At 30.6% G+C, this 16,445-nt stretch overlaps 1 protein-coding gene across 1 annotated transcript; it reads left to right on the forward strand.

The window, feature by feature from the left end:
* The first annotated feature begins 1,019 nt into the window (after positions 1-1,019).
* On the forward strand, positions 1,020-2,774 carry LOC135957807 (acylphosphatase-2-like). Its single transcript, XM_065508611.1, has 4 exons — positions 1,020-1,149; positions 1,209-1,225; positions 2,128-2,237; positions 2,294-2,774. The coding sequence occupies exons 1-4, from the start codon at positions 1,020-1,022 to the stop codon at positions 2,406-2,408; spliced, it is 372 nt and encodes a 123-aa protein (XP_065364683.1). The 3' UTR covers positions 2,409-2,774.
* Positions 2,775-16,445: the final 13,671 nt, after the last annotated feature.

Below are 16,445 nucleotides of genomic sequence, written 5' to 3' on the forward strand. Positions count from 1 at the left end.
AGTGAGATTTAAGTGCAATTCCAAATGACATAAGATATTACGCTCATTACAAATTATCCAGATGTTTGAAAATTATCTCCTTTTCCGTGCGAGAAGTTGTGAAAAATTCCATTCAAAGTGAAATTACTCAAAATTAATTTGTATTTAAATTGAATGGTCAAAAATATAGCTGTCAATCGAACACTTAAGTAATGATAAAAACACATTAAAAAATTAAATTTATTTTGTATAAAAATAAGATATCTGAGCTAGTGTTGGATTTGGTAATCATGTTTAAAAAAACTAAAATTCTTATTTTTTTTATGGGATTTGCGCCCCATGTTGTGGGTTTTTGGAACTATTTTTAAGGATTCAAAAAACATCAATTGTATTAATTTTTAATGCAGAATCGACTGGTGAAATCATATTTGCAATATATTCATCCGTTTTTGCTCTACAGAAAAATGTGCTCGTCTTTAGGTGCATTGAACTACCACAAGGAGTGAAAATTTTCCAAAAAAAAGGACGCCATTATTTTTATTTACGCAAAAACCTTCGGAAAAATGATGATACCCGCAAATTAAATTTTTGAAATTAACTCTAATGTACATATTTACACAAAAAATGGGCGATATATCGAAAACGCTTTACTCAATTTATAATATTTCAAAATAATGAAATTAAAAAAAATATTCAAAAAGATATATGTATATGTATGTATGTAGATAAACAAAAACAAATTTTTCAAATGTTTAAAATTTTGTTTTTGCTATCCACATAAATATCACTTTGGTGATTTACAAAATTAGGACCATGTTTTTCATTCAATAAAATTGCATGAAATTTGTAACACAGTTGTGAAATTGTTTGCTGAATACACGTATTTTGCCATCCAAAAATAATTTTAATGAAAATCTAAGTATCTCGACTTCTTGGAATAATTGTTCCCGCATTTTATTACTACAATTCCTCTAAAGTATACTATTGTTAATTCTTTTACATTGCTAATTTTTCGATGATATCTTGGCAGACCCGTGCAAATGGCCAGTTTGCGACAGCTGATTGCTTTACTGCTTTGTAGTGTTTGTTATTCTGCAATCTGTAAGGAACATTTCTGTAATATGCCACAAATTTTACACTGTGAATTTGAAGTATTTGGAATAGTGCAAGGTGATAAATATATTTTTCAAAACTTTTTAATGTTGAACAATTTTTTTTTCAATTTTTAGGAGTTTCATTTCGTATGGTAAAGCATAACCAAGGCATATTAAATATACATATGTACATTAGGGACATAACTATTGGCAATTTTGGCAATTTTGGCAAATATGCAAATTGGCATATCAAAGTCGAATAGAGCATTAAAAAATATGAAAACCCACGGTATTATTTTTTTGCGGTTGTTAAAAAAGTTCACGCACCAAACGCCATAAAGTTTTTCATGAAATATTTTCAATTATTTTAAAATACAATATATTTTATTTTAATAATAACTGCGGACATACTTCAAAAGATAATTTTTAAGTAAGGGAAGTATACCTCGCACTTGCAAAAAAAAAAATATGAAATAATTTATATAATTTTTCGGAGAAAAAAAAATTGATTTATTTTAGAAATTGGTGTTGGTGCGTGATGTTTTTGATTCCAAATGACCTAAAAAAATGATTTTCATTACTTATACAAAATTGGCCATCACGTGGTGGTATGCCAAAAATTTCGCTAAAATTAGTTATATGCCTAATGTACATAACTTGAGTATAACCAAAATCACAACGACAGACATTTAAAGGAATGTGTTTATTTTTGTTACAAGCACAAAATGGGTTGTAAACATATTTGTTAATACGTTTCCGATTCTGCAACTAATGAAAATTGCATGTATTTTCTCGTATCTATTGTCGTTGCTCTACCCAAAATACTTAGCTTATCCGATTGTAAATTAATTCGTAGGACACTGACGAAAGATCAATCTGAAATATACATTTTATAAAATATAAGAAACTGATTTATTGGTATACCAGTATATTGCTATATTGGTATATATTGCAGAAAAACAATTATCTGGGAAATCACTATTTCTACAAATGTCTGATATTAAGTGATAGTTATCGATATACATAGTTTGATAATAACTAAAATTAAATACAGTTTACAGAAAAACAGGCGAAATCATTGGGTGTACGTGGATGGTGCATGAATACACGCAACGATACTGTTAAGGGAGAGATTGAAGCTCCACCTGAAGAATTTGCTCAAATGTAAGCACGCTTTGAATTTTTAAGTAAAATATATTAAAACGTCCCTTGATTTTAAGGAAAATATGGCTCGAAAAAACTGGAAGTCCAACTAGTCGTATAGACAAAGTTATTTTTGGCGATATAAAAGAAATTGATAGCTTTACATTTGAAAGTTTTAGTATAAAATATTAAATACATAATGTTAATTATTGTCTTATTATTAATATAGTAATATTTATTTAAAATCAATAAATGTATGTACTCTAACTCTAACCGAACACTTAGAGTTTAGTGTTCGGTTTTAACCGAAACAATTGTTTTCGAAATTAATTATGAATAAATTGATATGTATGCCAATTGCAAATCTCTTATCAAATATATGCAAGATATTTTTATATATTATCAACCGATTTTGTTTCGGATTATATCCCAAATTGAGATTTAAATTTAGGATATATGTATATCAGTTTATGCACATTTAATTTCGAAACAAATTGTTTCGTTTAAAACCGCACACGAAACTCTAGATAGAATTATGAAATTAAACACAGGCACTAATCTTGATATTTTATTTCTCCTAAAAGTATGTAATGAGAGCCCAAAAGCTGATTTTTTCATATGTAAGTACGCAAAAACGCCAATCATAAGTAACGCCTTCTGTAATTGTTCTTTGCATTTTTAAAGTTTCCCAGCTCTGGAACATTCTTACCCCCATTTTCTCAATCTCTGGTTATATTTTATAGTGGCGATATACTGACAGTTCTCATACAAAAAAATGTTAATTGAAAGTATATAGTTACGAAAAACGATAACCAGATATTGATAAAATGGTGCTAAATCTGCTAAAAGCTCTAGAAATAGATCATTCTAGTTTTGATATTTCATGAAACTACTAGAAGATAGCACTGTGTATTAGAGATGAGCGATATTTCCATACCTGTGATTTAATCACTGTGATTGAAAAATCGCTGGTAACAACAGTTACTGAATATTGCAAGTAACAGGTACATTTAAATCGTTCTTTCATATTTTTCAACATACTGTTAAATGTCGTTCCTTAATATTTTTCAACATTCACTGGTAACGTTTTTGAAAAATCAGTGGAACAACTGTAATAACAGGTACTTTTAATATAGTTCTTTCACATTTTTCAACATACTGTTAAATGTCGTTCCTTTACAGTGCCGGACTTAAATATTCACACAGCATACAGATTTCTCTTTAATCGTCCATATTTTTTAAGCGAAGGCCCCAACATTCGTACGGATTTCAACAAAAATATTTATTTACATATAACTTATGGAAATATATGGAAAAACTAAACATAAGGTGGCACATTTCAGAAAAATAATTATCTAATGTTTCGAAGTTCGATTTTAAGGGGGACAAAAATATTCACACAGTTTCTAATTTTTAATAGGAAAATAGTTTTTTTAAATAGTTCAATATTTTGTGGAGTAGCCTATCTTTTTCATAACTTCTTTTAATCGTCTTGGCATTGAATCGACCAATTTTTGGTGACGTAAGCTCCAATATTTTGCCATTTTTGTAACAGGACTTCTTTAAGTTGAGTATTACTAATAATATGGTGCTTTCCTACACGTTCGGTCAATTTATCCCACAAATGTCCTATGGAATTCATGTCAGGTGATTGCGGTGGAGTCGAGGATTGTGGGGAACATGATGCACTACCCATAAACACAGTGTGTTTGGGGTCATTGTACTGTTGATAACAGAAATATTCCCAAGCTTTAACTTTAGAGCACATTGTAGTAGGTTTTCTTTTAAAATATTAAGGTTGTCCACAAAATATTAAACTATTTAAAAAAACTATTTTCCTATTAAAAATTAGAAACTGTGTGAATATTTTTGTCCCCCTTAAAATCGAACTTCGAAACATTAGATAATTATTTTTCTGAAATGTGCAACCTTATGTTTAGTTTTTCCATATATTTCCATAAGTTATATGTAAATATTTTTGTTGAAATCCGTACGAATGTTGGGGCCTTCGTTTAAAAAATATGGACGATTAAATATAAATCTGTATGCTGTGTGAATATTGAAGTCCGGCACTGTATATTATTCAACATTCATTGGTAACGTTTTTAAAAAATCACTGGTAACAAATGTAGAAAGTAACAGGTACTTTTAATGTCGTTCTTTTACGTATTTAAACCAACTGTTAATAACGTTCTTTTATATTTTTCAACATTCATTGGTAAAAACAATTAATGCATATTTTTAGGCGCATAATTTTCTATATCTCCAACACAGTGTATAAAATAAAAAGTTAGTAACATATTAGTTAGTTCTCTTAAAATTTTGTTACATTTGCTTATTTCTTTATTTTCCTATGTTTTTTTTAACAGACGTTTTTAAATCAGCAAATATTAGTTTTAGGTTAACATAAGAACAGATTTATGAATGAAAATTATACATATGTATTCTTCTTAACATAATGGTTATTTTGCTTAACATAGACAAAACGTGATCACAGTCACTGTTTAAAAGTACAGTGATTTATAAATCACGTTCACTGAGAACGACGTTCTTCAAAAATCACGGGATCGCTCATCTCTACTGTGTATATGCATGGTAGCAGCGGTTGCAGTCACTTTATTGTAGGCGCTGTTAAACTTAACATCAACTGTATTACCAGTATGTTTTAATATACGTGTGTAATATAAGTGTGTGTATTAGGGTGGGTCAATTTGTTCGGGCGTGAAAAAACGTGACATGCGTATAGCAAAATCGGAATCTACACAAACTTCTAAGAAAATTACCAAAATAAAGTATGGGTCTAAAATCAAAACCTTGCTCCCGCTGAGAGACTTCCAAATACACGTTTAAGAAATTTCACTGTCCAACAAATTGAGATTTTTTGATTATAACAGAATAGCGATCCTATAATTCTGAAACGGCTGTTGAGTGTATAATTTTTGGAGAATAAACTTATAATTTTTTTTACAGTGGGCCAAAGTTTTAATTTTTTGATCGAAGGGTGCATTATACTAACTGAAAAAATTGTTGTAAGTTAATGTCTGAGAGAATTCTTATTGTCAGAGTTATATTGAGGAATTTTATGGGGATAATTTTTGTGGAAGATCTTAACACTCTATCTCCGCTATTTATGGATCAATTTGATCAATTTTTCGAGAAAATCAAAAAAGTCCTTTAAAAAAGAACGTTTAAGGACTAAAATATTCTACGAAAATGTTTGCATTGTAGGGTCCAAATGGCATCACATTAAACTGTCATATTCCATCACTAGCGCTAAAGGCGGGTTTCTCCTTGTCTGAAATTTCTACCTGCCAATAACCACTTTGCAAATCCAATGTGAGGAACCATTTTGTTCATCTAGTTTGTCCAGGGTGTCAATTCTTGGTAGTGGGTAGCTGTATTTTTAGTTGACGTCGTTCAGCTTTCTATAATCGACGCAAAATCTAGTGCTGCCGTCTTTCATTTTAACTAAAACAACAGGCGAGATCCAAGGACTTGAAGATGGTTCAATTATACCGTTCAGCTCCATTTCGTTAAACACCTCTTTCACTTCCTTTAGCTAGAGGAATACTTCTGGGCATCTGCTTTTTTGGCATCTTGATTTTTTAAGGCGAAGGTGGAGGTATGTTTCTTCAGAAGCTGTTTGGCCTTATTTCTATCGGGTGGCGCTAATTCTTCTACCTATTTCACTAGTAGCTCGTGTTCTTTGGTGGACATATTGGCAGGTTCCGGATTTTACTTGCAATTGATTACTGCTTCTGCTGAAGCACATTGATTGAATTTGGCTTAACGACTTTTTCATAGCTGGATAGGTTACAGGATTGTTTTTATAATAGGTCTGTTCATTTACTTTCCCAGTAAATACTTGCAACGAGAGAATAAAATCAAAATTTACAAAGTTACTCTTTTAAATTCTCAATAATAGTAAAAAGTAAATGAACGCTTTTCCAGTAACAATTGTTTTATATACACAATTTTCTTATTTTATTCCTTTTAAAATGTATAAATACTCAAATTTTCTTCAATTTTATTGATAATTTTTTTTTTTTTTTCACCACAAAAATAAAATTGTAAATAAATAAACAATAATACAAAACATTTGAAATATAAGCAGATATTACTAGTTCCAAATAGAACTTGTAATAGTTTGCAACGAGAGAACACTCTCTAAAATTTATACGCTCTTGATTTTTTCTCCACTTGCAAGTTTTTTGAGTTAATGAACGCTTTTCCAGTAACAATTGTTACTAACTAGTAACAACTTTTAGTTATTGAACAGAGCTAATATCACATTTTATTTCTACTGGTTCTACCACACACAAACTGTGTTGTCCTCACAATCTCCCTCCACACGGGAAGGACTGATGCTAGACGGTAACTAGCTTTCTTACTTGCATCCCGTTTTCATATCCGACCTCAAGCAGTATTTCCACATTTCGCCAAATAATAACTTTTCGTTCCATATGCAAATTAATGCCGTGACTAATCATGAAATCAGCACCAATGATTACTTAGTCCACAATATCGATAACAATAAATAGATGATTGACGCTAACATTGACAATGATTAATTTTACATTTACTTTAACATAGACACTGGCAGACTCTCCAGTAGCAGTGCGCAGACTTAGCCCGTATAATGGTTCAATCGTATTTTTGACTAAATCGGGCCTAACGATAGATTGTGATACCCCTGTGTCTATAGTAAAAATATGCTTCGGACCGTTGGCGTACCCACAAGCAGTAAGATTGATATTTTCTGCTATATTAGGGAAATGGAGATTGTGGGAGCTAGCCCGATTTAGTTAAAAGATGACTCCTGTAATTATTGTTGATTCGACTGCGGTTGTTTCTTGGTGGAGAAACATATCAGGTTCGTTTTCTTGGTGCTCGACAGATTCGCTGAATGTGACAGGCTTTATCGCAGTTATAACATTTAACTTTGGCTTAGATAATAATATCCCTGTTTATTGTGTCAACGCGAATGAAACGGTTTTTGCAAATATTGATATCAGTGTGGCATAAACCGCATGCTTACCTTTTAAAAATGGTTGTTTATTTCCTTTAAATAAAACGTATTCATTTAATTGCAAATAAAAGCGATCAGTAGTTTAAAATTTGAAAAAAACTCTTTATTTATTCAAATTTACACAACAATTTAAATAGTCACTCTTTTTTAATACACAAACTTATATTACACACTTTATAATGTCCAATAATACACTGGTAATACAGTTGATGTTAACTCTAACAACGCCTATGATAAACTGATTGACTGCTTCATGAATTATCTATCTAACGCACAAAACTAGAATGTTCTATTTCTAGAGCTTTTAGCAGCATCAATGTCAATGTTAACCGTTTTAACATTTCCAGTTGCCATACTTACAAACAATGTTAATAACTGCATGACTCTGATCCCTCACTGTCTACAGTTACGTTTTAACATTTAATTTTAGGCCATAATTAATTTCAGCCAAAGTTTTGGACCGATATGACTGAAATTTGGAATTTAGGAGTTATTCATGAGCACGTAGCTGGTTTTTTTGGTTTTTGTAATAGTGAATATTTTTAGGGTTGCCATCATATGAAAAAAAGTAAAAAAAACTGAATATCTGGAAAACTAACTGAAATTTTTTTTGGAAATTCGGCACGTTGAAAATACTCAAATTGTCTAACAAAATTACGTATAAGCCATTCAGACAAAATCTTTCTTGAAAAAGTCGTTAATTTTCCTTAACGATAAATTTTTACAAAAAGTTTGTATTTTTAGCCTTAACGAAGCTAAATCTTGTTTTGAAACATTATTTAAATAGATTTCACTGATAATAAAATTGTAAACAGCATAGATTTATTTCTTATTATTTTTTCACATTAAAAAGTCCGCTATATTTTAAGCTGAGTCTGTCTGAAAGAAAATGATATAAATCAAAACCGAAACGAAAAATAACAAAAAATAAATTCAGAATTCTTTTATTAACACTTTTCATTAATGAAAAACACGGCAGTGCACGGCCAACATTAGTAAAAGCTTATGCGAAGTTTATATTTATGGAAAAAGTCATTAATTTGAGGTTAAGTTAGAATTACACGTTTTGTTAACAAAAGCAATAACAAGGCGAATTCATACAAGGTGGTGTCAGTTCTACAAAAACAACAATTGGTCTTAACAAATGTCAAAAAACCAAAATTAAATTTTTTTTGGAAATTCGGCACGTTGAAAATACTCAAATTGTCTAACAAAATTACGTATAAGCCATTCAGACAAAATCTTTCTTGAAAAAGTCGTTAATTTTCCTTAACGATAAATTTTTACAAAAAGTTTGTATTTTTAGCCTTAACGAAGCTAAATCTTGTTTTGAAACATTATTTAAATAGATTTCACTGATAATAAAATTGTAAACAGCATAGATTTATTTCTTATTATTTTTTCACATTAAAAAGTCCGCTATATTTTAAGCTGAGTCTGTCTGAAAGAAAATGATATAAATCAAAACCGAAACGAAAAATAACAAAAAATAAATTCAGAATTCTTTTATTAACACTTTTCATTAATGAAAAACACGGCAGTGCACGGCCAACATTAGTAAAAGCTTATGCGAAGTTTATATTTATGGAAAAAGTCATTAATTTGAGGTTAAGTTAGAATTACACGTTTTGTTAACAAAAGCAATAACAAGGCGAATTCATACAAGGTGGTGTCAGTTCTACAAAAACAACAATTGGTCTTAACAAATGTCAAAAAACCAAAATTAAATATTAACGGCCGTATTCATAAAAATTTTAAATAGCATTTTAAGGCATTTTTAAGCAAAATTCCTTAAAATTGTATTCATAAACGTATTTTAGCTTAAAATACCTATTTCAAATGTTTTTTTAAATAAACGAATTTTAAAATTGCTTTTTACATTTTATCTTAAAAAAAAGGAATTTTAAAGATAAATGTTTATAAATTTGCAATAATAGACGATAATATTGCAATTGCTAAATATAATTTTAACTCCGCTGGGGAATAATTACCATTATAATAATATATGATTTTGTTAGATATTCCTCCGGCAGTGAGCTACATGAGGTTCACAAGTTAATTTTATAGACATTTTTGTAATTTACTATAAACCTGTAACGGAATGTAGTAATTAAATGTGTAAACATCGTGGAGGAAGGTCCTCACAATCTAATATACTCACTCCGGCATTAAAATTAAGAGTTTTCTCATAGAAAATCATTAGATTTTGTTACAATTTAACAAAATGATAATAAAAATAAATTAATAAAATAAAATAGTGATGTTTATTTAATCACAGAATATTCGTCATTCGAATACTTTTAATAATAATTTAAAAAAAATATATAAAAATGTTTGTATATTAATACAGTTAGGCTTAATATAAATAGGAACGGTTTTTATTCGCTGATTGTGTAAGTTTAACAACAAGTTTAATCTGTAATTTCAGATTTTATTTACTGAAAAATAAAATATTACGAGTACTTTATTATTTAATATTCGTTGTTTTGCTGCACTATGATTGAAGTGGCACATAAAAGTTATAGTGTTACCATCACAGAATTTAAAAAAATATTAAAATACTGTTTACTTAAAATGCTGATTATGGATACGAATTTATAACAAAGCTATTTTAGGCCTAAAATGTGTTTTAACTAAATTGTATTTTAAACCTTAATTGATTTTTTTATGAATACGGGGGTAAACAAATAAATATTTAAACTTAATATAGTGTAGATAATTGAATAGTGAGGGCTTTACTTATTTATGTAAACAATAAATATTTTGTTAATAAGCTTAGAATATGTAGATATTTAAATATAAAAACAAGCTTTGACAATTGTTAGAACCAAAAAGCGAAAAAAAAGTTAATAGCTGTTTGACTGACTCCAACATGTATAAATTCGCCTTGAGCAATAACGTCCACCAAAATATTTTGTTTTTTGTTAATTATTCACGATTTCCTTCTATTTGTTTAATAACTGATAAAAGAACGTTTTAATTCATATCAAAATTAAACTTTTTGTACTGCATTTTTAACGTTGCTTGCAAATGTCTACTTCGACTGCCTATAAATCAGCTGAATTTGTTTTTTACAGAAACCAAATATGCAGTTATTTGCTTTGATTTATGCTTAATCAAACGTCATTAACAAAAACATTATAATTGTTAGTTAGCGCAAAAAATTATTTTTGGTCAAGATATTGGGTCAAATTACCTAATGTGCGTTGGTTTATTTCCTTTTAATAAACAGGATACTTTTGATTGCAATGTACAAGTTAGACTTGCCACCTTTTGAAATTTCCAAAACGGGACACCACTAAATCAGAGAAAAATTCAAACAAATTCGTTTATAATAGACTATTTTGAAATTTCAAATGGTCGTCGAACTTCCCATACAAAGTAAATAGTTATTATGGAATATGTTGTGAACTATAACTGTGAAAGCCGTAAAACTTCGTAGAATTTACTTCGGTATCATTAGGCGTATCTTGGCTTAAAATGGGCGTGACATCTAGACCCCTTTGCGCGAAATTATCGTATGTTAAAAAAACCCAATTTTACAAATTTTATTAAATTTCTTTGCATTGGCTGGCATCATCAATAGTAAATTTTAAATTCGATACAATAACCGATTTAGTAAATTAAATTTCACATACGATAAAATTAACTTAGTAATATTTCCATAAATATAACGAATATCGTTATAATATTTTACTATGTAAAAAATGTAACATACGATAATTTCGCGTAAAGGGTGAACTGCTGAACTATCACTTTGAAAGTCTTCGAACTTTATACGAGTCAATTTGTTATCTAACCAAAAATGGGACTGATCGGAATAGGGGGGTGTGGCACCTTCCATAGAGAGTAAATATTTATTTTGGAATATCTGGAGAACTATAATTGTGGAAGTCTTAAAATGTTGTCCTAATATGTATCACCCTTACTATTCTATATAGATTTGGTGAAAATGGCATTGTGTTAGTGTGCGTGGTAAACTTTAAATTTCGAATATCAAAAGAACTATAATCGTAAAAGTATTTAAACTTTTTATGAATCAATTTTATATCACTATACAGAGTTTGGCTGACAATGAACGGGATTGGATTTTTTGAAAGTAAATATGTAGTTATTTTCAACTATTACTTTGATGAAATTCATATTTTCAAATATGAATTTCATATCACGGCATGAAGTTTAACCAAAAACCAAAATATCGGAAGAGGAGGTAAGTCACCTACCACACAAACTAAAATAAACATCTTCAGAACTATAATTGCGAGATTCTTCAAACTTTGTCCGAAAAGTTCTCTTAACATTTTACATAATTTGGCTGAAAATCGTCAAAGCGCAACGGGCTAATCTTTATTTGAAGTAATTAGGTATCACCAATTTGTTTTATATTTTTTGTGGTAATTAATGAAAAATTTAAGTTTTTTTTCAAAACGGGACAAATGGCGTCCCGTTCAGAGTATCGCCAGAACACGGGACATTCGACTCTAAAACTGGTCTGTCCCGACGAAAACTGAACGGTTGGCAAGTCTAGTACAAGTATACACAGGTAATGCAGTTTATGTCTTTACTTAACGATGGTTCAAATTAGACTCATTTACTACTGCAACCGTACTCACTATTTAAATACACTGCCATCTGCATCTGAGTAGCCTAGATTGTTCTTAACGGTCAAAACTCGTATATTCGAATTCTAGAGCTATACTTAAAAACAATGCTAATCAACCGCAACATTGTTGATAAGTAGAGGACCTCCATAGTTACATGCCCACTTTTCACATCTGCTGGTTCCAACACCAACAAACCATTGTCTATACAAACCTTCACTTCCACACGGGCCCATACCAAATTCTCTGACTGCGGTGGCAACTTTTGGTGCTCAACAAATACTAGCTTTCTTACTTGTGATTTTCTCTCAAATCCGACGTCAAGGGGTATTTACTTCGTCCACAATATCGGCAACAACAAAGTCATGATTTACGATAATGCCACCAATAGTTAGTTTCACATTAACTTTACCATGGACAGTGGCAGGCTCTCCAACAGCGGTGCGTAGACTGCTGTCTAGAGTCTAGACATACGACAGTTAATTAAATCTGGGTCAACAGTTTGGTACATTGTAAAGGGAAATTGGTACTTTTTCTTCAAATGATACTTTTTAACTTATCTATAAAAATCTTTTAATCAAGTATTTGAATCATATATATTGTTACGTTTTAACCTTTTCAAAACGCTGGTTTATTTCCTTTAAATAAACTGGATACTTTTGATTGCAAACAGCGTTGCCACTGAACAAATCTTATTCCTACCAAATTTTTGTCAAAAAACTACCAAAATCGTTTTAAACCTACCATTTTTTTAAAATCATATACATATGTCAAGAATAAAAAATAAGTTTTGATTTTATTAGACATACTTTCTGCCAGTTCTGCTGCTCTTATACCATTTACGTCATAAAAACGTGATATAAAATACAATTTTAAACTGTCCCATTGTTCTATAATTCTTGCAATAACACCTTCTAAAGATAACCATCTTGTTTGGCAAACACCTAATATTTTATGAGATTTTACAGAACAGTATTCCTGAAATTCTTTAAGCTCGTTAATTCTTTTGGGACTATGAGAGAAAAAAGTATATATATTACCACAAAGAAGCTCAATATATGCATAACTGGAGCAGAGTTGGAGTGAGTGACATGTGCACTTAATGTAAAACAAGTCAGTTTCATTAGTAAGTAACGTCACCAGTCATAACGTTAGCACCGTCTGTTACCAATCCGATCAAGTTTTTTAAAGGAACGTTATGTGTAGGGTTTTTATCCCGGTACAAATTTCCCGGGAATTTTGCCAATTTTTCACTACCCGATTCCCGGGATTTTTAGTCGGGAATCCCGGGAATTAAAAACTGACGAAAATACATTGAAAACAACTAAGAAATCCATTTTTTTCGCCAACAAACAGTGAAAAGTTTTTTTACAGTTTTTTGCTTGTATCTCGGAATAATAGATCGCTTACTATTATTATTTATTTGTGGTTTTTCGTATGAAAATTTAAAAAGTGAATTCATTATTTATAGAATTTATTTCTTATTGAATCATTCTAATTTCTTTAAATTTCTTCTTCAAATCCATAACAAAATAGCTTCTCAAATTTATTAATTGATTAAATTTTTCTTCAATTCAAATCTAGTACAAAAAGGCTTAAGAAAATTTTTTCAATTAATATTGTAAATGATTTGATTTAACAAAAATTTAATCATTCAAAGTTTGAATAAATTCTATTATTAATTAACTTTAAATTTAATTCAGTTTAAACAAAGGCTTTGGAATGAATCTATAAAATTAAATATTAGGAATGGATTTATGGAATAAAAGGCTGACATTTTTCAATTTAATAATTATAATGCTAAGTTTTTATATGAAATTTGGCTATAATATTCCTAATTTACAGTATCATTATATATTTCGGGTACCCGGGAATGTAGAAAAAAATGTCCCGATTCCCGGGAATCAAAAAAGGTTGGGAAATTAAAAACCCTAGTTATGTGCCGAAAAGAAATCTGTTATAAGTTGGAAAATTGAAACTGCATCTGCCTTAGTGATCTCTAATAATGCGATAAATCCATCTTGTAAATAAATACACAGAGAAAACAGATTCGTGATAGCAACCGAATTTGTTGCCAATCGAATGATACTATCTTAGTGACCGAATTTTACAGTTGTGGCTACCATATTTTGGAAGGGGTAACTAAAGTTTGGTTGCCTCAACTGAAATTCTTCTTTATCAACTGACTTTTTGTTGTTAGAACTGAAAAATTCTATGTGTGCAACCGAATCATTCGATTGGAAACAAATTCGGTTGCTATCACGAATCTGTTTTCTCTGTGTACTTTTTGATCCAACCTACCAAAAATCAATTTAAACTACCAAACGAAAAAAATCCTACCAAATTTGGTAGGAAAAGCCCAAAACGGCAACGCTGATTGCAAATAAAAGCCGTTTAGTAGTTTGAAAATTGTAACAACTCTATATTTATATTTACAGACACAATTTATAATGTACACGAATTTACTTGAAAAAAAAACACAACACACTTTAAGGCACTTAGATGATGTTTCCTCGAAAAGCGTCTCTGATCAACTCACTCACGACTGCAACCTCTGCCACTATTTATAACACTGCATTACCATCTAGAAAGCTCTTTAACTGTCAAAGTTCGAATATTCTAGATCATACGCCATCTGTGGTGTACTTTCTACAATGTTCTTTAACTGAATATTCGAATACAGCGTTGCCAACTTACGATCAAATCAACTGAAAGCTTTTATTTAACAATGCCCACAGATATATTACAGTCTGCCATTACAGCACTGTTATTTGAAAGCATTATGCTACTTTTAAATCAGCCCTTAAAATCGTTATATTTGAATTCAAGTACAATTTCGTAACAATATTAAACAAAGCTATGATCGAATGGAATGCTCTTTATTCTAGTCTAATAATAAATCCATGTCAGTTAAATTAAACAAATGTTCTGCCTATTTAAAAAAATACAGAATAACTTAGTTTCAAATATTAAAAGATATTTTATTTTTTTATCTTATTTTAAGTGATTTGGTACAATCAGTTACAATTATTAATGTTTGTTGGTACAATTTATAAATTTCATTTGCCATCCCTGGATCTCATCAAATGAGTTCAAGATTAATTCAGGGGTACTCCTACTCTATTCCTTATTTTTCTAAATGACCTAAGTCAAACTTCCAACCCTATCTATTCTTTTGCAGACGACAGCAACATTTGCCATTCATATTCATTCAACTATAGGCCAAGACTTTTGGAGATTGGGGCAATGAGGCATAACATGAATGATACACTTTACCAAGATCTTGTGACAATCTCCGAATGGGGTCATGCGAACAGAGTCGATTTTAATGCACGTAAGACTCAATGTTGTATGTTAACACACAAACGCACGACAGATGTTGCTTCATCTGTTTCTATGGGTTGAGTAAATATTAAGGAATCAAAAGCTCTCGATGTTCTAGGCTGGACAAAACATATTTTTCAAGTGTCGAAAGAAGCATTCAAGTGTCTAGGTTTTCTAAGACGGTGTAAGAAATACTTCACTTCATCTGATCTCCTTACTATTTACACCACTTATATCCGACCCAAAATGGAATACAACTCTCATGTATGGGCTGGTGCTTCGAAGTCTATTTTGGAGTTACTCGACCGCGTACAGGGCGAAGGTGCTTATCGGCGACAGTAGGGTATCCAGCTCTATTGATTCTCTGGAACATTGTCGCAATGTGGGTTGTGTTTCACTGTTCTATCGATACTACAATGGAATGTGTTCTGATGAAATTAGGGAACTTGTTCCCGATACGTTGTTTCTTACGAAATACGCGTTCATCAGCGGAGGCTCATCCATTCGTGGTCGATTGGTCAGTGGATCGCACAACACACTACAGAGAAAATTCGTTTTTTAGCCCACCGTCCGTATGTGGAATAAGCTTCCTGTCGAAGTATTTCCTGTCCCTTTCAATGTAGGAAAATTTAAATCAAATCTCCACAAACACTACTCCCTCTATCCTCCTTCCCATAACCTATTTTCCTAGTTCCAACACAATGCATTGCATGAGTAGGGGTCATCCCCTGAGTGCTGGTCCAAGCTAAAAAAAAAATATTAATTTATTCATAATTGGTCATAGCTCCCATACAAAACCCACTTCAGATAATAAAAATTTAAGTAATGACTAAAACATAGGAAAGTTTCATATAATTAAAATTATACTGTCTAATTTGAAAGAATCGTTTCATGATTTGCCATACTTACATGTATTGCCCCCTTCCGAAAATAATTCTAACTGTTTATAGAACAAGATCAGTCAGTCGAACGAATATTTAGCATGTGTTTAAATATTGTAACAAAAAAGCATGTAAAATTCTCGTTCAACTTACTCGATCTTGTTCTATAAACAGACAGTAAATTAAATCACGATCAATCTTTTTTGAAGCAATTTTTTATTTTTTTACTTTTGGAAAAATCATAACCGTAAAAGTACAATTTTTTCCAACGGTTTATCCAAGGCGTATTTAACAAGGTAACAGCAATGGCGAATTGAAATAAATACAGGCGAATTCACTTATTTTATAAATATGGAGTGTGACATAATGGCGTTCCGGCGAATATTTTTTATAT

Source organism: Calliphora vicina, chromosome 4, assembly GCF_958450345.1.
Source record: "Calliphora vicina chromosome 4, idCalVici1.1, whole genome shotgun sequence".
Lineage (NCBI taxonomy): Eukaryota > Metazoa > Arthropoda > Insecta > Diptera > Calliphoridae > Calliphora > Calliphora vicina.

What these genes read in the sequence shown, in the direction of transcription:
- LOC135957807 (XM_065508611.1), top strand. Translation starts at nt 1,020, where the DNA reads ATGGCCAGTTTGCGACAGCTGATTGCTTTACTGCTTTGTAGTGTTTGT. An exon ending in CCTGAAGAATTTGCTCAAAT is followed by an intron (nt 2,238 to 2,293) that starts GTAAGCACGCTT and finishes CTTGATTTTAAG; the next exon opens with GAAAATATGGCTCGAAAAAA.